This window comes from Megalops cyprinoides, chromosome 4, assembly GCF_013368585.1.
Source record: "Megalops cyprinoides isolate fMegCyp1 chromosome 4, fMegCyp1.pri, whole genome shotgun sequence".
Lineage (NCBI taxonomy): Eukaryota > Metazoa > Chordata > Actinopteri > Elopiformes > Megalopidae > Megalops > Megalops cyprinoides.
In genome coordinates, this window is record NC_050586.1 from 34367900 (window position 1) to 34393208 (window position 25309).

The 25309-nt window shown below is 49.1% G+C and overlaps 1 protein-coding gene across 1 annotated transcript in view; it reads left to right on the forward strand.

The window, feature by feature from the left end:
- The window catches only part of fras1 (Fraser extracellular matrix complex subunit 1), a 103591-nt gene that overhangs the window by 65860 nt on the left and 12422 nt on the right, over positions 1-25309 (forward strand). The window contains exons 25-52 of the mRNA XM_036527397.1: positions 414-554; positions 1106-1246; positions 2011-2281; positions 3513-3597; positions 5708-6028; positions 8470-8629; positions 9137-9315; positions 10495-10611; positions 10728-10842; positions 11151-11288; positions 12110-12142; positions 13829-13960; positions 14083-14211; positions 14665-14912; positions 15258-15409; positions 16322-16484; positions 17281-17413; positions 17645-17832; positions 18257-18413; positions 18992-19255; positions 19844-20032; positions 20331-20450; positions 20590-20769; positions 22172-22296; positions 22521-22661; positions 23337-23564; positions 24609-24722; positions 25074-25224. Of these exons, the coding sequence (XP_036383290.1) occupies positions 414-554; positions 1106-1246; positions 2011-2281; positions 3513-3597; positions 5708-6028; positions 8470-8629; positions 9137-9315; positions 10495-10611; positions 10728-10842; positions 11151-11288; positions 12110-12142; positions 13829-13960; positions 14083-14211; positions 14665-14912; positions 15258-15409; positions 16322-16484; positions 17281-17413; positions 17645-17832; positions 18257-18413; positions 18992-19255; positions 19844-20032; positions 20331-20450; positions 20590-20769; positions 22172-22296; positions 22521-22661; positions 23337-23564; positions 24609-24722; positions 25074-25224 (4515 nt within the window). The remainder of the gene's footprint in view (positions 1-413; positions 555-1105; positions 1247-2010; positions 2282-3512; positions 3598-5707; positions 6029-8469; positions 8630-9136; positions 9316-10494; positions 10612-10727; positions 10843-11150; positions 11289-12109; positions 12143-13828; positions 13961-14082; positions 14212-14664; positions 14913-15257; positions 15410-16321; positions 16485-17280; positions 17414-17644; positions 17833-18256; positions 18414-18991; positions 19256-19843; positions 20033-20330; positions 20451-20589; positions 20770-22171; positions 22297-22520; positions 22662-23336; positions 23565-24608; positions 24723-25073; positions 25225-25309) is intronic.

Genomic DNA, 25309 nt, shown 5'->3' on the forward strand with positions numbered 1-25309 from the left:
TGTAGAGAGCAGTGTGGGAAGCAGCTTGGTATATTGATAAGGAAGAGGGCATGTAACCCAAAGGCTGCTGCTTCAACTCCCAAGTGAACCGGTGCAGTTGTACCACTAGACAAAGCACTTAACCTGAATTGCCTAGATTTTATCACGATAAAAACAAGGGCTGTAACCAAAAAGTTGCTGGTTCAGTTTCCCAGTGGAGCAGTGCTGTTGTACCATTGGGCAAGGCACTTATCCCAAATTTCCTCAGTAAATATCCAGGCGTGTGAATGGATAACATGTAAAAACTGTAAGCTGTGTCAGTCTGAGCCGCTGTAAAGGCTCACTGGCGGGAGCGCTCTTGGCGCAGCTCTCAGGCTCTCGTGCGGCGGGGCGTGCTGAAGGCGGGCTTGTCGTGTGTCCCCTCTCCGTGCCAGGCTGTGATGCCCACTGCGAGGAGTGCCAGGGCCCCGGCCGCTGCAGGAGGTGCCAGACACCCTTCGCCCTGCTGCGGGGCCAGTGTGTGCAGGGCTGCGGGCAGCGCCACTTCCTGGACGTCTCCACGCAGCGCTGCGCCGGTGAGATGCCCCCACTTTTCGCTTTTGTCAGCCAATCAGGTTCATTTCCCAGGGGCAGCCTTCGCAGCATGACTGTCGCCTAGCACCTGCAATGCAGAGACATGATTTCAACAAGTTAGACTGTATGAGCAATTATTAAGTTTCTCCACTGTTGCCATAACAAAACTGGAGGATACATGCTAGACAGAAAGATTGGTAACACCAACAGTAAGAGACCAAGATAAACACTTATATGACAGGTCATAAATTAACGACAAGGTGATGTCGAATATGAACGTTTTACACATGGAACCCAACAAATAACTGACAGTCAACAGACGTACCTTCCAGCAGAAGGAGAGAAGTAGGGAGATGTTGCTTTGTTAAAAATCTTCACTAACAAACCTCTGATAGACACACTTACTAAAGAGTCATCAGTCCATGTGGTAAAAATGAGATGCAGAGTTCGACACATAGTAAAATGCAATGAGAGCATTTGAAGGCTTCCTATTAGCATTTTGAACAGTAAAAACTCCACAAGAACATGCTCTGTTTTACTCCTCTTTTCCCAGCATGCCCTGCTCACTGCGTGCTGTGCGAGGGGCCCCAGCAGTGCAGAGCGTGCGGTGAGAACACCTTCCTTAAGAACGGGCTCTGCATGGCGGACTGCGGAGCCGGGTTCTACGCCAACAATAGGGGCAGAGCCTGCCAAGGTAAACTATCGCCCGTGCCCTCAATCCGCTTGAGGGTAAATAACATGCGCAATCGCTGTAATGAAGGTATTCAGCAGGTGTGCTTGCCCAAGGCATGGTGTTAATAAAAGTTTACAGTATGTGTGCCAGGAATAAGAATAGAAAGATAAGAATTTATCAGTGAGGTCTGTTCTCACATAATGTGTGGTGCCAATGCATTGTGTGGCTGCATCCCACATAAGTGGAAGTTTTTGTAGAGCACTTCATGATTCTTGACAGTCTTTGAACAACAAAATAAGAACGACTCCATCTACTTTATGATCTTCACTGGTGGTGGACGTGAGAGATGGCCCGAAACACGTGAAATTTGTCTGTAATTGTCTGTTGTTTGTTTGTGTGCACTTGAATGTGTACGTGCATGTATGTATGTGCCTGTATATGTGCATGTGCCCCATTTTGCGTTTCATTATGTTTTTATCGCTCTGTACTACTCCCAGCCAATTAAATAGTTAAAATGATATCTGTCTGATCTGACATCTATGCATCTGTATTTTTCTTACAGTATGACAAAACCATGAAAAAAGGTTCACAGAAAAGAATGACACCATCTGTCGATTTTCATTTTGAACTATGCAGACCCAGCTCTTATCAGCCAAAGTGGGAATGGATTTTTGTAATTGACTTTTTTTGCATGAATGCACTACGCTGTCAGATCAGAGCGCTGAAAACCCCACGGGCGGGTTTTGGCACGAGAGTTGATATCTAACGATGTCGCCCCTCTGCAGCGAACAGCCACGCCCCGGCCCTGCACGTGAACGGGTCCCTGCTGGTGCCCGTCGGCGGGACCGGCCCCCTGGACCTGTCCTTCATGACAGCGCAGGACCCGGACAGCCCCGCGGAGAGCCTGGTTTTCCAGCTGGTGCAGCTGCCAGGCAACGGCAGGCTGACGCGGCTGGCGGGTGGGAGGGAGACGGCCCTGAGCCGTGAGGACACCTTCACCTTCGCTGAGCTGCGGGGCAAAGCCGTCCGCTTCACCCACGCCAAAGACAAATCAAAGTGAGTGCCGCGGCTAATCTGATCCCCGGGGGAACCACTCCAATTCTAGGAGGATTTGCTGTCAATGGTCTCTGTTTGTAATCTGCTAGCGATGGTCACCGCGCGCCACAAAAGACGGGATTGTCCCTCAGCTAAGTGTGAGGGCATTTCTTTTCTTTCTGTAACAGAATTCAAATTCGACTATAAGATGGACTTTCAAAGAAATGTATGAGGGGGTCATGTAGATCAGTCATCAAAAGCGAACATGGTCCACAGCTTTTCTGCATATATTAAAATAACATTCATAAATATTTCATTTTATGAAGTATCAAGAGAAGTTTTTAGAAGTTGTGCTGAGAATTCTGTATGGCAAAATTCTTCAGCCTGATTTATAGGAATACTTACCTCAAAAACTTCAAGAATTGCTACCAGCTATGCTGCAGCTGCAGACTTCTTTAGCTATCCATCTTGAATTCACAGTTTCATCTGTTTGTACTGCTCAGAGGTGTAAGGTTTTAGATCCACATGCCTTTGAGAGGCTCTTTCCGACTGAAGCAGCTTTTGCTGTGTCATGAGTTGCAAACCCTCTGTGGTGTGAGCTGTGCGCGGAGTTACCAGGGAGCCACGGAGCTGAGATAATGCCTTTGATGCCAGCATGAGAGGTACGGGGATCAGATCCCCTGTCAAACGCTCCATCGGCTCCGCAGTGGTAATTAAAAATAATGACCTCGCTTAGGGTTCATCCGCTCGGCCAGTCTCTCTGACTCCCTGCACCCCCCTGAACTGAAACCCTTTGTGTTCCCCATGGACTGGCCTTCGCAATCCAAGTCGCAAAAAAAGAACAAGTCTTGTGTAGAAATGTCCTTGTCTCTCTCTCTCTCTCTCTCTCTCTCTCTTTTGCTGTGTCACTCTGTTTCTCTTTCTGTCTCTGTATTTCTCTCTTCTGTCCTTCCCTCTCTGTCCTGCTTTCTCTCTCTTTCTGCCCCTCTTTTGCTGTCACTGTTTATCTATCTTTCTCTCTCTCCCTCTCTGTCTTCTTTTTCCTGTCCTCTGCGTGCTGCTGTGTGCTGCTCCCTCTCGCTTTCTGCCCCCTCTTATTCTTATCCCTTTATCTCTCTGTCACCCTCACTATTCTTTTTCTCTCCTCTCTCTGACACTCTCCCTCCCTCTCTTGCTAGTTGTATGACTTTTCTCCCCCCTTCCCCTTCCTCTTTTACTCAATGCTAATGCACACGTTGTCTCCCTGTTGCAGGACCGGGCATTTTACCCTGCGGGTCTCCGATCAGCAGCTCTCCTCCCAGCCAAAGACCATTAACATCCAGGCCGTGTCCCTGCAGGTACTGGCAGCAGCTGCCCCCCCCCGCCACCCGTCACCTTCCTCCTGCTCCTGACGCCTGGCCACCAGGCCCCCGATAACTAATGGTGGCTCCCCGCGCCACTCCAGACGGTGATGGAGTGCAGTGCGCCCAGAGCTCCAGCTCCCTCTCAGGCTGGGTCGTTACGCAGCCTCGGAGCCGGGGACTGCGGGGGGAATTCTCCAGTCTGCGCGGGTGTGCGGAGACTCACAGAGACGCGAGATGCAAATCGCATGCTTCCGCAGCTCACCCAGATGTAGGCCGTGTGTTGGAGCTGAAAAGCTGTCGGGGGACATCCCGCTGTACAAATCGTCAACTCGCCGCTTCCTTTCCACTCTTCCTCCCTCGTACGTCATTATGCGGCTTAAAATATTACCGGTAGCATCCGCAGTCTCAGAGGACCTGCGTTTGTCTGTGACCTCAGCTGTCTTGCCCCGCAGAGTGTAACTTAAGATGCTTTAGCTACGGATAGCAAAGTGTGCTACATCTCAGTGGCCTTAGACAGGTTCGATAATCCAAAGTGACGCATCCCTTGAAAATACTGCCATACATGTACCCTAATGCTGTTAAATGAGTAAAACAAATAAAATACTACATTGAATGTCCTCATTAAATCCATGTCATATTCCTAGTCCGCATGCCTTTGCGTGCGCATAAGGTTTCGATTATGTATGTGGCATTTCACAGCTATATTTTATTTATGCCCATTTTCTGGAGATTTGGATTGGTTAGGGGAGCGTCGCTTGTGGAGTACAGCACGGATCGTAGCCAGAGGAGAAGGAATGTAGTTCAGAAGCTGCACATTCTGTCGCTTTGATTTTGCAGCTAACCCAAAATAAAAAGGGGCATGGAACGAAAGCTTTCTTCCGTCTTCACAAATGCAGTGGAGCCACCGGGGCCTTGGTGATGACAGATGCCTCATAATGCGAAGGCGCTCGCGTGAACACGGAAAGGTCTGCGGAAGGGCTGCAGGCGCTCGGGGGGCCTTTACGGAGCGGTGTTCGTGTTGCGGCACGCAGCAAGCAGACTCTCATTGTTTTCCAAAACCGCAGTGGCGGCGTAGCTTCCCAGTCACAACAGGATGGGTGCGTGCCCGGGGTGGCCCGTGGGGTTCCAGTTCCGCTCCAGGTGAGCGATAAGCGCCCGTTTCACGTGGTTTGGCTGCGCCACAGGTGTTTGTCACCCACACGGACAATTCCTCTCCCAAAACGTGAGGCTGTGTGGAGTTTATATTCTGTTAGCTTCTGGGATGCAGTTCTGTCAGCGAAAGGCCTTGAACCCGTGGCTAAGGATAACTCTGTGTCTGTATCCACTGCAGTAGGCATACCACTGTGGAGAGAACAGTTGTATCGCTGGCTCTCCCACTGTGTGTATTCACAGTACATATTTGCAGAGGGTAATCGAATCTGTTTAATATATTTAAGAGGGCCCCTCGTCGTGTGTCTGTGCTTGTCTGATGTGAACGTTTCAGCGGTATTAAAAAAGAGTCCCTGCGGTAGGTGGTCCTCTGCAGCTTTAGATCTCGGCAGGACGGGAGCTCAGCTTCTCTCCATAATTGGGTAGTCTCTGTGAACCCTGGTTGGCGTGATGCAGTTCAGGTACAGTGAGCTGACTGAGGCTAACGGAAACATGCCTTAACAGCTCACTGCTTTTTATCTGTGGCCACATTAAGCTTACAGTGGGAGATGATAGAGCATATTTCACACAGCGCAAATATTTACTCCCAGGCAGTAGGGGGCCCCTGGGAGAGAGAGAGAGAGAAAAAGAGGGAGTGAGAAAGAAACAGAGACAGAGAAAGACAGAAAGAGAGTGAGGGACAGAGAGAGATTGAAAGAGACAGTAAGGGAGAGACAAGAAGATTAAGGGAGAAAGAGAGAGAGAAAAAGACAGAGAGAGAGAGAGAAAGAGAGAGACAGAAAGAGTGAGTGAGGGACAGAGATTGAAACAGTAAGAGAGAGACACAGAAAGAGAATAAAAGGGAGTGAGTGAAAGACAAAGTGAGAGTAAGAAAGTGGGTGATAAATGGAGAGAAAGAGTGAGAAAGTGAGAAAACGAGAGAACGCAGGCTAACGTGACCCTCTCTGTCCCGCAGCCCCCATACGTCCTGACCAACAAGCCCCTGCTGGTCAACAAGGGTGAGGCAGCAGTCATCACGAGGTCAGTGCTACAGATCGAGGATGACGACAACCCCCAGGACGTGCTGGTCGTGGTGCTGGACCCGCCCCGGCACGGCCGCCTGGCCCGTCTCCAGGGCGACGGGCCCGTGCCGCAGTTCAAGCTGGAGGAGCTGGTCCAGGAGCAGCTGCGCTACGTCCACGGCGGCTCCGGCGAGCCCCGAGACCAGGCCCTGCTTCAGATCAACGACGGCCACAGCTACCTCAACCTGCTCTTCCACATCGACGTGGCTGTGAAGGTACCGGAGAACGCCGACAGCGTCGCGCTAATTACGGAAAGCAAACAGCATTCTCCCGGGGGAGGTCTCGCTTTAATGAGGTGGGAGTGAGGTTGAGACAGGGAGGAAGGGAACGTCACCCTCTCGGCTGCACGGTGAAGCCCGATACCTGACATAGTGCAGTGATGGCGGGTCTCCAGGGTGGCTTCTCACCTAATTATCACCTTTTTTGAGAGCCAAGGGATCCGGAGCAAGGCAGGGCCTGCCTCCACAGAGGTGATGTCTAGACAGATAGCAGCAGTCTGTTGGGCTCGCTCCAGATTCATCCATTGATTCCTATGCAGTACTCCTCACGGACTCAGCTTGGTTCCAGATACACCCCCCCCACACACACAAAACACACACAAATGCACATGCACACACAAATGCACACACATACCACACATTACATATACACATATGCACACAAGTGCACACACACATACACACATGCACACATGTGCACACACAAGCATGCACATGTGCACCACACACACACACATTCGCACACACATGCACCGCACAACACCTGTTCTATGAATTTCTATAAGCTGTGATCAAATTACCGGTGTCTCTCTGGTGTATTTGAATACCTCAGGACAGCCACCACAGAACTTTTTAATCAAGGTTGCGCTCAAATGCCCTTTCCCCTGTCCGTCACCCGATACGGACAGCGGGCCTTTTCCTCGGCCTTGCTGACAAGCGCTTTCTGGCGAGGTTTCCTGCCCGTACGCTCCGTTACACACCGGCGCTGGGCGTGAAAGCCGAGCGGACCTGGGGGTTAGCAGTCATGCGGAGCGCCACCCTTTGTGCACGAGCTCCTATGTGAAGTGTTCCCCCGAGCGGCAGCTGCTCGCCACTTACCTTAGAACAGTCAGCCTGTGCCAGGCCCTGCCCCAGATGAAAGCAGCCCGCATGGGTGAATTACTGAGTGAGCTGTACAGTAACTAGGGTTTAATGATGCAGGGATTGATTTTTTTTCGCCTTCCCAGAGAGCAAAGCTCCCTTTCTCAGTCAGGTCCTGGGAAACCTTTCAGTCGTCTATTGTTGCCCTGTGAGAGAAAAAAGGCCTTGGCTTCCAGTCAATGTTTGCATAAAATCTTTGCATGTTTTTTTAGCTTTAGCTGATGAACATTCTTCCATGCTCTTATTTCGTGGCAGGGATGATTAATTCAAGAGTTTTATTGCCCTCATCCACCCCCCCAGCCCCCCCCCCCCCCCAGACTCTACCTTCTAGGCTGAATAACCCATTCACCTGTTACTTCACTTTGATGTGGAGGCGGGAGAAAAAAATACTTGTATTGAAACTCTGTGGAAACTGGCTGTACATTCTTTAAATCTGAAGTACCCACCAGGCCTTTGTTCTTTTATGCAGGATTACAGCACACCAGAGCTATTGAAAACAGCCATGCAGTGTGAGAGAGCCTCACAACCTGCATGCTGGGCAGCGTAGCATTTCAAGGGCTGGCCTGTCTTTTTTTATGCTTCACATCAGTAACAAAGTCTTTTCTTTTCCCTCTGTGTTTCCTTTGCAGTCCTGTATTCAGTAGATGTTTCTTAGCTGTTCATAACAACTTGTTTCGTGTCTATCAGCGCCATATATAGCAAATGGCGTTCTGGTTGTGCTGTTGGCGTCAAGGCACTTGCGTCATCGAGTTGTCCACTCTTCAGCTGAAGGGTAATAATTTATCTGCCGGTAGCCGCCGGCTTCGTAATCAGCGAGAGATGTTGATTTGATCACCAAACGGCAAGGATGATCAAGGAGGCTCGGCAGCGTCTCGCCGCTCGGACCGACATGCGAACACGCGCGTGTGATGTTTTTTTCATCTTTTATTTTATTTTTTAAAAGCAGTCTGTTTTCACGCCTGCGCTCACGGTGTGTTTTTGGAGCCAGGCTGTGGCTTTGCTGCCTCTTCATGCAGTTGAGTGGCAGGTGCTGATGAGTACTGAGCTCTACAGACAGCCTGCCAGGTTTTATCGCTGAAGGCTAGGGCTGTGTATGATGCGATATACCGCGGTGTTCCCTCAGCGGGCTGTGCCGGTTTGATCCGCGCGTGACCTTGCGAGTCCTTGATGCCTCTGCTCAGGTGGGAATGCATGCTTTGAACTCCCCTTGCTCAGAGGGCTCTGGGGCCGGCGCAGTGCTGACTGTGTGCTTCTCAGCTGCCGCCGCTGCTGCAGTGGTGCAATGGTTGGGTCTTGTGCCGAGGCCGCTTTGTCATTAAGCCCTTGTGCAGCACCCCGCTGTCTATGGGCAGCCAGCGAAACCCTCAAAATGCCCCACCGGGGAAAGCAAAGCCTGACCTTCCAGACCTGGGGGGGGTAGCAGTCCAACTGAGATCACTGCATCGGGTTCTGTATTCTGTGTGGCTGCTCTCTGTCACTGTCCTGCTCTGAATGCTGCGTGCACTGCCTTTCTGCAGGACGGAAAGGCCCCGCACTTGCTGTCCCGGCCCATCGCCTGGGTGAGAGAGGGCGGCATGGTGCAGATCAACAAGAAGTACCTGAGGGCCGAGTACAGGGGCACCAGTGACTCTCAGCTCCACTACAGCATCCTCCCCTCCAAAGAGCACCCCAAATATGGTATGGGCTTGCGTTTTCTGTCTAGGGTGTGCCAAAGTCCCTCTCTCCATGTGCAGCTTACATTCACTCTCCCTGTATGTTTACACACATAAGGTGGATTTGCTTAAACGTTTTTATCGAATCGTAGTGTTTTTAGTTATTGTTTTCCACCAGTGCACAGGTATGACACAGGTATGTTTAGTAAGTGTAACTGTGTCTCAGTCACTTCTCTGTGGCAGTCCTATTATTATGGGCCTTACCCTAAATTTAATCTAATGGACTGGTTGATTGAAGTATAAAACATGCCTACCCATGCCTATATAATGATCTCTCTCTCACACACCCTCTTTCCTATTCTCTCCCACCTCTGTCTCTCTCCCTCTCTCTCCTACTCCCTCCCCCCTCTCTCTCTATCTCTCCCTCTCCCTCCCCCTCTCTCTTTCCCCCCATCTCTCTCTCTGCCTCGCCCTCCCTCTTTCTCTCTCCTTCTCCCCCCCTCCTCTCTCTCTCTCTCTGTCTCTGGCACAGGTGAGGTGGTGCTGCTCGTGCCCATGCCAGCAGATGGGCCTGCCGATGGATGGCAGCGTCTACCCGACGGCCGCACCGCCACACCCACCACCTCCTTCACTCAGCAGGACGTCAACGAGGGCATTGTGTGGTACCGGCACTCCGGCGCGAGGGCGCTGCAGGACACCTTCCAGTTCCAGGTGAGCAGACGGCTTCAATAATCCCTGCCGCTGGGTGCGTCCCAAATCCCCCCCCCCAGCTGTCCTTCCCCTACAGGCTCATGCTATTGAAGTTTTCTATTTGATACCACAGCATTTGCTGCAGGACACCCAGACACAAAGCCAAAGAAGTCTGCGAATGGCAAGGTGTGGCCGTACTTAACCTGACGTGCTCTCAGACTTTGGCAGAGTTTATCTCCAGGGGCCATTTTTTTAAAGGCTGCGTCATTGTGGAGCGTGTCCAGCTCTGTGTAAATGACTTCCTCGATGGCTTTGTCGATCCCATCACGGTATTTCATTTGTACAAATGGATCAAATAATTAGTCTTAAAGCCAGGATTATCTGCATGGAATAAAACTGTCATTCACTTCTTGACAAATGGTTTTATTCCAGGCATCATTAACCTGCCTCTAATTATTCTTGGCAGAGCTGTGACGATCTACAGCCAGAGAATCAATGCTCACAGTCAATTGCATGTTTTGCTAAACCACATTACATCACTGTGGGGGTTTTTGACTCCATCACATAAGCTGTATGCATGGAAATTGCACTGAGCCTTTGTTATGGCTCAGTGCTAAAGTATCACCTCATTACCTTAACATTACCGCTGCAGTGTTCTATTAAATTCATATCTTGTCCAAGCTAGCATGAGCTAACTTATTATCTGTCTTTCTTCATCTTTATGCAACGTGTGTAATTTCTACGTTATGACTAATCAGAAATGAACACCGCTGCGTGGCACTTTGGTAGAAGTGATTTACCGGGTTTTGTGCTGAACTGCTGCCAGGTGATTTATTGCTGTGTATCACGACAGTGGTGTCAAAACATGCGTTGAAATATTAGCTTGGGGAAAAGAAAAGGGGAGCCTGTGGGGAGATGCAGCCAGCTAGTGTGCATTCTCGATTTTTTACTCGGTCGCTAACCTCTGTCAGGGCTGCCTTATGCTGGTTCTCAGTCTTGGCGGTTTTCTTCCCCAGGAATTTAAGTTTGTTCAGCGGACTACTCCCTTAACTTAACAGTGCCAATTTAACAACTCTGCTGGTTTTAGCCACTTAAAAGAGCTGGAAAAGATCTAGATTGGCCTCCACTGGCCTACCTGTCTGCTCAGGCTGGACGAACGCTGTGAACGCTGTCTTAACGCTTGCGTGATGGTTATCCCAGATGTCGAGCGAGGGGTTGGAGGACACGCTCAGCGACACTCAGACCTTCATGATCGGGGTGATGCCCCAGACCCCCGGGTTCCCCCAGCCGTCCTCGGGCGCCGACCTGCAGATCACGGTAAGGGTCGAATGCACCCTCACGGCTGTCTGTGCACCCCATGTGAGCCCCTGCGTGACTTGCCACAGTCACAGTCGGCCTGTCGAGCTCATGGTCGTTTGTGCTCCATGGTGCAGGCTTTGGAAGATCGCTTGACGACGATAACGCCCGCGGCACTCTCCTTTGAGGACTCGGAGACGCCCGCCGAGAAGCTCGTCTACAATATCACCAGACCTCTGGGCCAGGGACAAGGTTAAATAAACCTCTCTCTTCTCTCTGCTTTAGATATGTGTTGGAAGAAAAGCATTTTGAAACCCAGATAAGGAAAACTATGCAAACAACTGATACGAGCAAATTATCTCTCCCCCATTATCTTCAAATTGTTTTTAAACTCTTCAAAGAGCTGTGCGGATTTATGCATGGCAAGCATCGACACGCAACACATGGAACCGTCTGTGTACACATTGAGATGCACCGCTCGCTTGTAATGTATTTGAAGTTGATTACAATGCTGAGGTGAATGATGAAGTAAAGATGACTCATTGCCCTGTGTGCTTCAGGGATCCTCGAGCACCGGGACCGGCCCTATGTCCCTGTCAGGTTCTTCACCCAGCTGGACATCGACAACGGCAAGATCGTCTATCGGCCGCCCTCTGCCCCCGCCCACCTGCAGGAGCTCTACCAGTACTCCTTTACTGGTGAGTACTCCCCCACAGCGCATCGTTTCGGTAACCCATGTTATCACGTGGCACTGCATTGCTTTTCATCTTGCATACGTGTTAATAGGGATCATGCGTGGGGACTGATCTCAGTTCAGCACTTGCTGTGTCAATTACCCGCTTGAACAAATGAGGCACTCAAGTGTGAAACGCGCACAGGTCGAGTGTTTATCCATTTTATGTGAGTGGATTTGTTTAGCTGAATGCATCAGCGTTCTGCTGCTCTAGCACTCCAGCTGCCAAGGACGTCGGTTTAACAGCATTCCCTTTTTAAATTTTAACAACTCCAACGCTGTGAAAGACATATGTCTACCTGTTTGTCAGTTTTCCAAGATATCTGGGCATTTATCTGTGCGACTTAGAGAAGCAGTATCACAAATAAACACATGCTGTGATCAATTCCTGTTCGAACTGCCAAGCAGAGTTTGCCAATTCTGTCTGTGTACTCTGTGAAATAACATCCTACATTTTTTATCAGCCATCCAATTGTAATGGGCCCAGCATCTCACAGCCCTTAGTTGCTTTGTTTCTGAAAGGAGCCTGTCTGTCAGCGTAAGCCTATTCTGCTCCATTCGCTGCATCTGTTTTGAAATGCACAGGACCCCGGTGTCCGTTAAGGCAGACCCTGGCAGCTGCAGCACCAGAGACATTCTCAGACAAAATGGCTTGATTCGTTGGGGCTTAATGCGATCGCCTACTGGAACACTTAAATGTGACAGTTGTAAGGCTCTGTCAGCCTTGAGGTTGTGCCGACTCAGAAAGTTTCAGCGGTGGTCTGTTGTTTTTTTTTTTTCTTCCAGGCCTGCCAGAAACAGTGAGCTTCTATTTCACAGGTATGTCACCCCCCCACCCCTGGCGGTCCAGCCCCGTAGCCCCCCCCCCCGCACCCTGCCCTCCGGTCTGCCCCAATCACATTCCTCCTCTCAGACCTCAGTTCATTTTCTCGCCACATAAACTAACCTCCCTCAAGCGCGCTTTCACCTCCTGTATTACATGCTCTGCGGCGTTATTTATGGGTCTGTCTGGCGCTACGTGATTTCCCTCTCCCCTCTGCCTCTGTCCACTGTAATAGCACACTCCATATTGTTGCAGGGGAGGATGAAGTAATGGATGACAAGGCTGGCGCAGCATGAATCAAAACTCTTCCAGAGATAGTCGCAGATGCGCCGAGGGGACCGCCCCGACTGTATCTGCCCAGTTACTAGAAGCAATTACCAAAGATTGAATCGTGAAATAAATCGCTCTTCTTTCGACCCTTTTCTGGTAATAGATGATGACAGCCGTGGTTCTTGGTATGGTATTCGGTTAGGGGTTGGGTAGCTATCTCTGCCTTGTGGATGTTTTGGGGGGCACATGTATATTTAGTCTCATTTCAGCTTTCTGCACACTTAAACACATGCAATATTTAATCACTGCTGCTTTTTTACTCCTGTATCCATAGTGACTCATTCTGTGTATTATCCTTTTATGCAGAAGGATATGTGCTGAAGCAAGGAGGTTAATGTACTCGATGTAGGGCACGACAGAAATGATTTATCTGGGACTTGAACCTACAACCTTCCAGCCGTGAGTCAGGTTCGATAGTTATCTGGTCACTGAGATAAAAAGCAGGCTTTAAAGCGGCCCGCCATGCTCGACTAAGTGGGAGCTGGGCTGTCAGCCGGACGGCAGCTAGAGTGGTTTCTCTCCGGCGGCACTTGGCGGCACGTTCCCCTCACGCATGCTCATCAATGATTTACGGAGAACAGCCCGCCCTGTGAAGCGGGAGCAGGCCGCGTTTAGACAAGTGGCGAGACCCGCGGGATCGGCCCCCTCCGCCACGGCGCGCTAAGCGGGGGCCGCGTCGAGACGTCTGTCCCTTTCCGGAGGAGCGGCGATGTCGGAGTCGCTCGCTCAGCCCCTCCCGTTAGCTCCCCCCTTCCGCTGACTTTATCGGCCGTTCCCTGCTTTATGGCTACCCCCCACTGCAGGGAAGCTCCGTCTGCGTTTTCCCTGAAATTAACACTGCAATTACGACAGGTCCAAGAAGGTCTTTATTAATTCATATCCACTCACTTTCAAACCTCTGCGCTAGAGTGCTTTGCCTGGTTAATAATTTTGTGTGATGTTCAGTGTAATTGCGGGCTTCTTATGAAAATGAGTAAATTGTTATCTGTTTGAAGAAAATCAGTTGCAACATTTGTTGCTTTTAGATTCTGGTCTGGTATTTGTTCAAGAATACAGCTTAAGGTTCAGTATCAGCAGTTGTTAATAATGTATAGCCACATGAATACTGAAGAGTCACTTTAATCTAGTCCATGCCTGTTTAATGAGGAGACAATAGCTATTTACTCTCTTAAATGGACTGTAAAATGTAGTTTACTGCTCAATTTAGGTTGCTTCTTTTCATTTTCCTGAAGAGTAGAAATGACCATAACACAGGTGGTGTGTGTGTTCATGAGCGTGTGTACCTGTATGTGTGCCCATGCATATGTATGTGTGTGCGTGTGTGTACTAACCCCGGTGTGTCTGTGTTACAGTGTCAGATGGGGAACACACCACTCCAGACATGGACTTTGCCATCCACCTGCTGGCCAATCACCAGCAGCCCCCAGTTTTCCAGATCCTGGACCCGGTACTCGAGGTTAGCCTGGGTGGCAGAGCTCCTGTGGGTAAGGCACCCCCTCCTCTGTGATGTCATCTCCTTAAAGCTGAGCAACCATTTCTTTGTACGCCTGATTGGTTAAAGCAGGATGATGTAACAGTTGTCATAAACAATATCTCTATCATGTAGGTGGTCAGCAGCTGGCTGTCACTGACGCAGACACGGCCCCTGACGAGCTGGAGTTTGAGCTGGTGGAAGCTCCCATCCACGGAACTCTCCTGAAAGTGGACTTTGGCGTCCAGACAGAAATGGTCAATGGTAAGCAGCTTGTGGGCTCAGACAGCTCTTGAGAGGATTGGACTCCAGAGCGTAAACCTCTCACAGACTACATGGTTGCTCAGAGAATGTGTATTTGCCAGAGTCCACAAACAACATGCTGACCACATCACATTACATTATACGCTATTATCATTTAGCAGATGCTCTTATCCAGAGCGACTTGCATAGGTTACCGTTTTTTGACATTATGTATTTATACAGCTGGATATTTACTGAGGCAATTGTGGGTTACGTATCTTGCCTAAGCTTACAACGGCAATGGCCCTGCAGGGAATCGAACCAGGAACCTTTCAGTTACGAGTCCTGCTCCTTACCCACAATACAACACTGCTGCACATGGTAAAAAAGGCACAAACAACACTGAAGTGTGAACAAGACACACAGAGTTACTCAACCCTACGGTTCAAACGGCGCTATGCCTTCGGCCCGCAGGTGACACCTTTACCTTCAGTGACGTCACCCGGAACATCCTGCAGTACGAGCACACCGGGCTGACGACGGAGGAGGACTCCATGACGTTCTCCGTGACGGACGGAACCTCCATGACGACGGCCACGGTGCAGGTCCTGGTGGCGGGGACGGGGGGCGACAGCCCCAGGCGGGACCCCAACGCCCTGCTGTCCATGGAGGTGTCCGAAAAAAGCAGCACCATCATCAGACGCACGCACCTGGCGTACGTGGTGAGTGCACTCACGTGCCCCCTACAGGCCATGGGGGGAACAGTGCAGAGTGATGTTTAGGGAATGCAACACCAGAGGGTTGCAGGTGTGAGTCCTGGGGGAGACACAGCTGTCGTGCCTTTGAACATGGCATTTAACCTGAATCACATCAATAAATAATGCATCTCTGTATAAATATGTAATAGGTAAACTACTGTATACAGGTTCGCTGGAAAGAGGGCATCCGCTAAGCAAATCAATAATGCAATGCAACCAGGAAGCTGAGAATTCAGGAGGTTGATGTATATTACAGTACTGTTTTACAGGTTATGTTAAGCTTGTGTTTTGTGCTCCGGACTCACACAGGATAACGACTCCCCGGATGAGAAAATCCGTATCCAGCTGGTGTCGGTGCCCATGTACGGCATCCTGACCCGGACCAACTCCAAGTCGGACCACGAGGAGCTGACGGAGTACTCCTCCTTCACCATGGAGGACATCAACCAACAGAGGATACGGTACGGCTGATGTCAGCCTCATGTCTCATGTCTCCGAAAGCGGGAGGTCCCTGCGCTCAAACCGCTCTGTCTGTCATGGTTTTGCAACACGAATGTGAGGGAAAACACAGACATTCAATCTGGGAAATTGTTTTTATTTAATCAGTACCGTTGTAGCAATCCAGCCGCTACAAGCAGAAGTAATTGCTCTTCTTCTCCTGGAATTGGTTCTGCTGGGTCTCCGCTGTTGTCTGAGGCTGCGTGTCTTTCTTATCAGTTAACGTGTTTTAGAAAGAGGGATTTCTGTTTGTCTCAGAGGTTTTCAGTCTTTGCTGTAACAAAAAACAATGACACTCACAAATTGTTTAAGAAAAGCGAAGATTTTACCAAATGGTTCTGTTATATGAATTTCTATACCTCATAATTAAAATGATAAATTGAGTTGTGAATCAGACTTGTCGTTTTCACCATCAATGAATTAATAGCCTAGGCTCTATTTATTGTAAATATTCCAAGCCAGCAATATAACAGCCTCAAACACAAACGTGTTTACGTTACCTTAATGTTCCATTCATTTGCTTAATTACGTGCTGGAGCTCAATTTAAGATAATTAAGAAATGACAACATGTCCAAGGCAACGCACAGATCCTGGTACAAGTCTCCCAGCAGGCTTAATGGAGCATTGGCTCATCAATAAGACTTACTAAGCTGTTTTTTAAGGGGAGTGCTTTCCGGACCTCCTCTGGCCTTTCTGACTGCCATGGTGTTAAGTGCTTCTATTGCCCTGTGGGATTGTATTATCACATGCTGGTTAACAGGAGGCCATGGGGTGCAAAGAGTTCATCAGTTTAATATTAACAGGCCTATTGGAATATTTATGTTCCGGTCACAGAAGCGTTACTCGAGGGCTGCTCCCTTGTCTGCTGTTGCAGGTACATTACTTCATTCGAGACCGGGAACCAGCCCGTCACCGACATCTTCCATTTCATCGTCTACGACGGGGAGAACAATCGCCTTGACAACCAGATGTGCACCATCACAATCACATCTGCGCAGAGGCAGCCCCCCGTGGTGACGGTCCGCAGCGGAATCAAGGTGGGCCGCGGCGGGGCGTCCCCGTCTCTCCACCCCGCAGGGTCTACGTGCCAGCCTGAGGGGTGGTGAAATGGCTGATGGGATATTTGGAACCCTGTTCTAGAGTCAGGAGTAATCCGAGTAACCGCAGCAAGCGCAGAGCTGTCACAGTCTCACAGCTGTTACTGTTGTGTAGATTATTATGCTGTATTAGGTTCTGGTATATGAATGACAAGTTCAACCTCAGGTATTACTCATAGTCTACAGCTTGGCAACTGATCGCCTTGCTTGCATTAAGCCTGTCTCATTCACCCAGTATGGAGACCATTTATAGCATATATGGCCTAGTATGCATATACTTCCCCTGTATGTAGGGAGGACCCTTAACTGCTACCGCCTTACAGTATGTAATGAGAAATGCCTATTGCATGTTGATTGACCGGGATGATGGCCTGCTGCTTTTGATTCGTTGGAATTAACGCATAGATTATCTCAGTTTACACTGTGGTTGTTACCAGATATGTTGTCAGGTTTGACACACGGTTTGTAGTGAGTGCTAGGTGGCTGATGGCGTGGGTGTTCCATCAGCGTGCCAGTAAAAGGGATGATATATAACTGAAGAAGCTCCGCTGTGCAGAAAGGAGCCATAACAGTAAATCCAGCTAAAGCCCTGACACAAGATGAATACATTATCATGGAAGTGAAACATAGTAGGTTTTAACGCTTGTCATTGAAGTAGTCGGTATAAATCTTGCAGGGAAAATTCCTAACATATTCAGGGTTCACCCCCTCTCTGTGTTGTGTTTTGTGTTTCCAGGTGCAAGAAGGGGGCAGAGTGCAGCTGTCAGCAAATCACATCATAGCGACTGACCCAGACACCCCCATGAAGGACCTTCTGGTGTGGCTTATCAGCCCACCCAAGTACGGCTACATCGAGAACACAAAGCCAGGTTGGTGTGTGTGTGTGTGTGGGGGGGGGGGGTTCGTCTTCTGTCACACATCATTGGACAGTCTGACACATCTAAACCTCATCACATCACCTAAAATGGGACATTCACACTGGCATTATCACAGATTATTCACTGCTGGCATTTGAGAAACCCACTATGTTTAATGCTGGACCCTTAGACTGAACCGTTTCTCTGTGAGTGCTAACAGCCTTGTCTCCTTGGTGCCTGTAGCTGGGACATCAGGCGGCTCTCGGGTCATCAGCGCCGATGTCCCCTTCTCCGTGGAGGACCTCACGTCCGACCACATCTTCTACGTCCAGGACGCCCGGCGGGCGGGCCACCACCAGGACGAGTTCAGCTTCTACATCAGCGACGGATCCAGCCAAACCGAGGCGTTCAATATTAACATCGACATCCAGGTGGAGTGGCTTTACCTGCTTTACACACTCCCACGTGTATTCGAAACTGCCAAGTCACTGCAAGGGAAAATGCCACTCATCAAAAAAGCCCCTCTGGTTTAATCCACCATATTGCAATTTGTGATTGAGAGCGATTTTTCCCTTAATATGGTTGGCCGCTTTTTAATTGAATCTGAGGGTCACTTTATTGTAATATGGTGTTTGATTAATGTGGGACATATTTTTGTATTGATTGAATACCTCTCTCTCTGTGTAACTTTTTGGATGGAATAGCACTTTCCCTGAGTAATCTTTTTTTTCATAGTGTCACAAACTCCATAGTAATGCATGGAATGCATGCTGCTCAAGCATAATCGGCAAAGTCCTTTATTGTTCTGTCATAATGGTATAGCAAGCATGTCTGAAGCTGCTAACTTCTTTGTAGCAGGGCAAACAGCAGAAATTCCCGGTAATCTCGGTGAACAACATCGTCGTGGAGGAGAACTCGGGCGTGGTCATCACCAACTCCTCGCTGGCCGTGCTGGACCCCGACACGCCCGAAAACGAGATTGTCCTGACCATCACCAAGAAGCCGTCGTACGGTGCGTCTCGCCTGCGTGTCACTGTCCCGCCTGTCTCCTGCTTTTACGAGGCCTTGAGTCCTGCTCTGTCTGTAGCTGATGGATGCATGTGTCAAACGGAGCCGTGCTATCCAGCTGAACAGTACCCCTAAGGTTATCCTAGAGGGCTAAGAAAGGCCTGCGGGCCACGGTAGTTTTAGTTTTATGATGTTGCACTGCAGGTTTACTGGGGGACTGGATAGATGAAGACTAGAAAAAAAAAGCAAAATGCACAGGGGTTTTACACAGGAACACAGGAGTCTGGTGACTCCAGTTGAAACGTGGTGCTTCTGTTCATGTCTGTAAATTATATGAGAGAACATGACGTACTCACCTAGCAGACACCTTTAACCAGAGTAACTTTTTTTCATATTATTTCATTTATATTGGTGGATATTTCCAGAAACAGGTAAGAACCTGGCTCAATGGTACAACAGCAGCGCCTCATCTGGGAATTGAGCTAGCAGCCCTGACTACAAACTTGACTCCTTAACCACTTAGCCACTACTTTTTAAAGATTTTTTTTAAAGGCAGTTTTGTGTTACCACGGTTACCCACAGGAAAGCTGCGCAGGCGCCAGTTCTACTCGCAGCCGCTGGAGAACGGGCGCGTCCTGTCCCAGGGCTCCACCTTCACCTACCAGGATGTGCTGGATGAGCTCCTGGTGTACACCCCTGACAGCCTCAGCGTGGGCACGGACGAGGTGCGCTTCTCCGTCACCGACGGGGTGCACACGGAGACGGGGCGGCTGGAGTTCACCATGGACGCCAAGAAAAGCGAGGGCCCGCGGGTCACCGTCAACCGAGGCCTGCAGCTCGCCGCAGGTCAGAGAGGTCGACGACCTCATCACCTGCAGCCTAGCACCGCCCAATAGAGAGTGTGCGCTGACCAAAGCCATTTAGCTGATGTTTTTATTCTGTTTGGTCAAGTGATAGTGATTAGTTATAGATGGGGATACCTGTGGTTTTGACAGGCAGAGAACAATGGTTGTCATTCCTGTGGAGGCATTACAGGGATGGAAATGTAAATGGCAGCGTGTAGCATTTTGAGGCTTTCCATGTCTTACAAAAATCTGGTCAAAGAGAATAAATGACCTCATCATGTCCAACCGAGCACCATGCAGCTGGAGGTATGCATTGGCTAAATCTATGTATGGTAACTGTGATTTTCCAGCCAGACTACAATCTGACATTCCTGTGGAAGTGCTACATGGATGGAAATAGCAATCCTGAAACATAGCAATATGAGCCATTCCAGATCTTTCTAGAAGCAAGTCAGTATAGTGTGTGCATCCCACTAACAGGATTATACCTGCCTCTTGTAAAACCACAAATGGCTCAAGCCGCTATGCAGCGGAAATGTTCCTCTTACAGACTGTGTTGCATCTAACATGGTTGTCGTGTTCTCTTTAGGATCCGTGTCCAAAATCACAGATCAGCATCTTAAATCGACGGACGCGGACTCGGACAACCTGAAACTGAGATACGTCATGACCAAGGACCCAGCAGTGGGGAGACTTCAGCTTTCCAAGGGCAGAGACTTAGTCCAGATCTCTGTGAAAGGACCAGTCAAGAGCTTCATACAGGAGGACATCAACAAAGGTTTCAAATATTTATTCCTGCTCATTAATCTTTCAGTTTGAGCCGAATCGGAGGATACACTCAGAGCACTGCAGCTACACTGATTGTCATGGAGTTTTCAGAGGCATGTTTGCCTTTTATGTGTTTGAATCAGGCCGAGTCCTTTGTGGGAAATGTAGATGAACTTGATTGAATAGTTCACAACCTCATTAAGCTGTGCAATTATCATTAGCAGGACTAACATTGTGGAATAAGTGTGTGGCCCTGGATTAAGTAACCGCATGAGTAGTCTGAAGGAGGGATGTTTGTTGTGTTTTAGGATTTGTGGAATACCGGCACGAGAAGGGAGAGAAGGGGGGAAGCTTCCCGTTTAAGTTCAACCTCGTCGACCCCGAGGGAAATAAAGTGATCGACCAGTCCTTCTTCATCAGCGTGCTCGGTGTGTTCGAGTGTGTTTCTGCACTGCAGTTTAAGACAGAACCAATGCTGACAGAGGGAGGGAGCGGAGACTCACTGCTGACCTTTAACCTGTCTCTCTCTCTCTCTCCCCCTCCCCTCTCACCGCCCCTGCCCCCCAGAGGACAAACTGCCCCCGTCGGTGGTGGTGAACAAGGGCCTGGTGCTGGACGAGAACACGGTGAAGAAGATCACCACCCTGCAACTGTCCGCCACCGACCAGGACAGCGAGCCCGGAGAGCTGGTGTTCCGTATCACCAAGCAGACCCAGCTGGGCCACCTGGAACACACTTCCTCACCCGGTACGCTGCCCACGGAGATGCAACACACACACACACACGAGCACACACACTCAAACGCAAAAACACACACAGCAGAGACACCTATGCATGCCTCTGAGTGATGTTGATGTGTTCCACTACAGTTGCCTGTTACCTGATCATGAGCCAAAGGCTTAGGCTCTCACAGCTGTTATGGTGAAACTAATGTAAACTGAACACCTTGTCTGACAGCTTCTTCCAATATTAAGTGTTGCCTAAAAAGTCCCTAACCATTTCACTGCAAAAAAAAAAATCACTGTAATGATCTTATTTTCAAAGATATGGCCACATCTCTTTAATTGAGTTCACAGCAGTATTCTCTGTGGGCAGAAAAACAGCCCAGCAGAAAATGTAGAATCAATTTTTAACTCTCAAGGTGAAATCTTTTACAGATACGATACAGATCTCCACCACAATCCCTCACATGCACCAATGTAATTAAAATGTAGGTGGATCAGTCTCTGAGGGTGTTTTACTGTGGACATTTGCATAATTTCCCAGCAACACCCTCTCGCTCGAGCTTCAGTCTTTCTGGCACAAAAAAATGAAAGGAAGCCCAATGGTGCAGTGATGCTGTTGAAATAAGCACCAGCCTTATGCCCAAAGAGAGGATGCCAGCAGCGGATTCAGAGTCATTCAGAGACCACTGTGACCAAACTCTGTGGAGAGGCGTGATTCCTCCCATCTCCTCTGAATATGAATATGCAAAGCCCCCCTCCCCCTTCACTCCATAGCTTCAGAACTTCGAGAATGACGTCTGTGCAAAATTCACAGTGGTCTAATTATGTTTTTCAGCCACTCAGGGCCCTGATTAATCAAAGCGGAATATACTTTGAGCCTAGGGTTTGAGTAACATATTTATCTAAGCAAGCGTGAACTCTTTGTTTACTTATGCAACTTTTTCAGTCACTGAAATGAAGGAAAATATGTAAAAAAGTGGTAATGTTTGCTTAGTTAAATGCGCTTACTTAAATTCAATGCTCAAAGCAAAGGACAAAGCATGCTGCCTTCAGATTACACAAAAGCCTGTGTCAGTTCCAAACATGCCGAATCAGGGCTGTAGTGAGCTGTGAGTTAGGGTGCCATTCAGTTTACCCTCTGTGGTGCTTTGTTCTTAACTTTGAGAAAAAAGCTTAAGTGACTGATAACTTTTCCCATTCTCAGACAAAAGCGTTTAATCTTAGCGATCGCCAAACTTGTCGCAATGTTTCATTACCAAAGAAACAACAACAGCTTAAATTTGTTGCTTGAAGCTGAGAACAAAGCTCGTTCAAAACGGCGATTCAATTGAGTGTTCAAACGAACGAATCGAACAAAGATTCATTTGAGCGCGGCCCTGTTAGGGAAGTATGGCGTGATTCGCATTGTTGTGGTTTTGTTGCAGGGACGCGCATCAGCTCCTTCACCCAGGCGGACCTGGCGTCCCGCAGCGTCCAGTACGTGCACACCAGCGAGGAGGAGAAGCACGCGGACGACTTCACCTTCACCGTGTCGGACGGCGCTAATGAGGTAGGGGACCCGTGGACGCGCTCCCCTTTCACAGGCGCGGTAATGAGAGGGAGAAGTGGCTGAGCGATCATGTCCGCCCCCCCACCCCACCCCCTGCACACTGCCCAATCAGAGGGCCCAGCAGGATTAACCCTTTCTCCGCTGTTCTGTGCACTCGGTTCTGCAAGAGTTGGGGGGGGTTTTCCTCCCGTGTTAAGCAGCGTTCGCCTCCCTGTGTTGCGTAGATCTCCCAGACTTTCTACATCACCATCCGGCCCGTGGACGACTCTCTGCCCCTGCTCCAGATCCCCGGGATGAGGGTGCAGGAGGGCGTGAGGAAGACCATCACGGAGTTCGAGCTAAAGGCGACTGACGCGGACACGGAGGTGGGCGCTTCCGGAACCACCTGGAGCTCTCCACTGGGCCCTGTGGCTGCATTTATAATGCTGTATTAATCAATAAGTCAGTTCTGCAACAAATGCATTAGAACATGTTATTATTTAATGTAGTTTGGAGCAGAAAAGGCCTAAGTATTCTATGGAGTTTTTAAACGAGTTTTCCTCTTCTTGCACTACCTTAGAGCGACTTCCTCAAACTGCTGCATTTAAAACCCTTTTGTCTTTAAAATATTAAAACTGAATAGTGCTGTAACTTTCCAAGAAAGATAAATTGCTTGTGGCACCATGACAAAATCTGTCCAAAAATAAGGGTGTGTGAGAAAATAAGACTATGGCTTATCTCAGGGTTACAAAGGACAGTTGAATGTGTGGTGCACCTGATAACCCCCTCACTCTCTTCTTCTTTCCTTACCTTCACCCCTTCCTTCAACTCTCTTCCATCCTTCCCTCTGCCCTTCTCTCCATCCTTCCGTCCCTCTGTTCTGCTCCTCTTTCCTTCTCTCACTCTTCAATATTCTATCCCTCCTTCCCTCCTTCTTTCCCTCCTTCCCTCACTCTCTTCTCTCCTTCTCTCCCTCCCCCTTTCTCCCCACTCTTTCCCTCACTCCCTCCTTCTCTCCTTCCTCCCTCTCTCCTTCTTTCCCTCCCCCCTCTCCCCTACAGGAGGACTCCATCACCTTCACCGTGGTGCAGGCCCCGCGACACGGTACCATCGAGCGGACCAACAACGGCCAGCACTACCGGCAGACCAACACCTTCACCATGGACGACATCTACCAGAACCGCATCAGCTACAACCACGACGGCAGCAACTCGCTCAAGGACCGCTTCACCTTCACCGTGTCTGACGGAACCAACCCGTTCTTCGTGGTGGAGGAGGGCGGGAAGGAGGTGGGTGGGGTTAGTGGGGAGGAAGAGGGATCCCATAGAGGGGCAGGTCCTAATTCCCAGCACTGTAAACTGATCCTGTACGTATTTAGCCAATTATTTTACCAATTATTATTATGTTATTATTATTTTATTTACTTGACCATTACCATACCACACCAGGGGATTGCTGAATTTTTTAGGGAAGTATTATTCTTTATATAAATGTTTACCCTTGTATGGTAAATATAGGTTTGATTTGGCTGATGTATTATAGTTATATAGTATATAAATCCTGCTTTAAGCCTAGGCTTCTTAATTATGTATGTATAATCTTGCCCTGTCTAATATACCAGCAGGGACCTTATTATTTCCACCTTAAATGAGGCAGGATTTGATTAAAAGGTGGACCTACTGTAACTAATCATATCCTCTCACAGACCCAAGGGATTAGACAAGATCCTGAATTTGGAGTTTTCCATTCCGTTGAACAGAAGCTGCTTTCTCCAGCTTGCCTGATAGAGCAACTTAAAATGAAGCATGTATGGCTTCTGTAATTAATCACAGCTTTTAGCCCTACGTTCAAGTGAAGCCCGCATGCCCTCGTAATTAGTCTTGTGCAGGTCGGCCGGGGTTTGGTTCAGCTGCCAGCCCCTGTCTCTGTGTCTGCGATGTGCGGGGTGCCCAGGTGCGAGCATGCTTCATAATGGATGAGTTTTTGTGGGCTGTCGGCCCGGCATCAGTCTCAGGTGTCTGCCTTTGCACTTCCAATAAAGAGCGCAGGGAACACATGGGGACAGGCTGTCTCACTGCAGTCTCACATTATTCAGCCCTGCATTCTCCCCCGCTCGGATGGTCAGCGCACTGTCACGTCACGTCACCCGACGGATGACATTTTCTGACCGGCAGAGACATCAGCGTTCCGTGATGGCGGTTAGCGCTCTCGCGATTAGCGGCAATCCCCCGCGGTCCTGTAACAGGACACTGGGAGGAAGCGTGGTCAGTTCTGAAGTGACAGTAGGATGAAAGGACAGGTGTTTAACACCTGTCCCCTCTATTGTGCTGCAGATTGTGACCGCTGCGCCGCAGAAGTTTAAAATCGATATCCTTCCGGTCGACGATGGCACCCCTCGCATCGTCACCAACCTCGGCCTGCAGTGGCTGGAGTACATGGACAATAAGGTGACATGACTTCATACTCTTTCCTCCTTTATCTAATAGATTTCTATATTATTATGTTTTATAAGAAAGGACTGTTCAAAGGACAGTTAGTCTTTTCTAAAATGTGATACCATTGAATATCAGTGTTAAGAAAATGTGAGGAATATATTCCATTTTGAATGAAGGTACAGACCCACCCCAAATCACCAGTCCTGTGTAACTTCTATTTGGTGATCATCTTGCTGTGAATCTAGCTTTGTAACTTTGTAGTGTTACAAAGGCCCTCTCTAGTGGACAGAGTATGTTACTAATGAAAATACAGGATTGAAAAGGATGAAAATGCACCTCACTGACACAAGCCCTTGTTCCCAGGCCACAAACCTGATCTCGAAGAAGGAGCTGCTCACAATGGACCCGGACACCGATGATGGACAACTGGTGTACGAGGTTACGGTTGAGCCAAAGCACGGCTACCTGGAAACCAAACTCAAACCTGGCACTCCCATCACCACTTTCACACAAGGTACCTCTAAAGCTTGAGTCTCTTAAAGGGCGAAACCACTGTCCATAATGTAAGCACTTTCACAAGGGCTTTCACCCGACTCTCA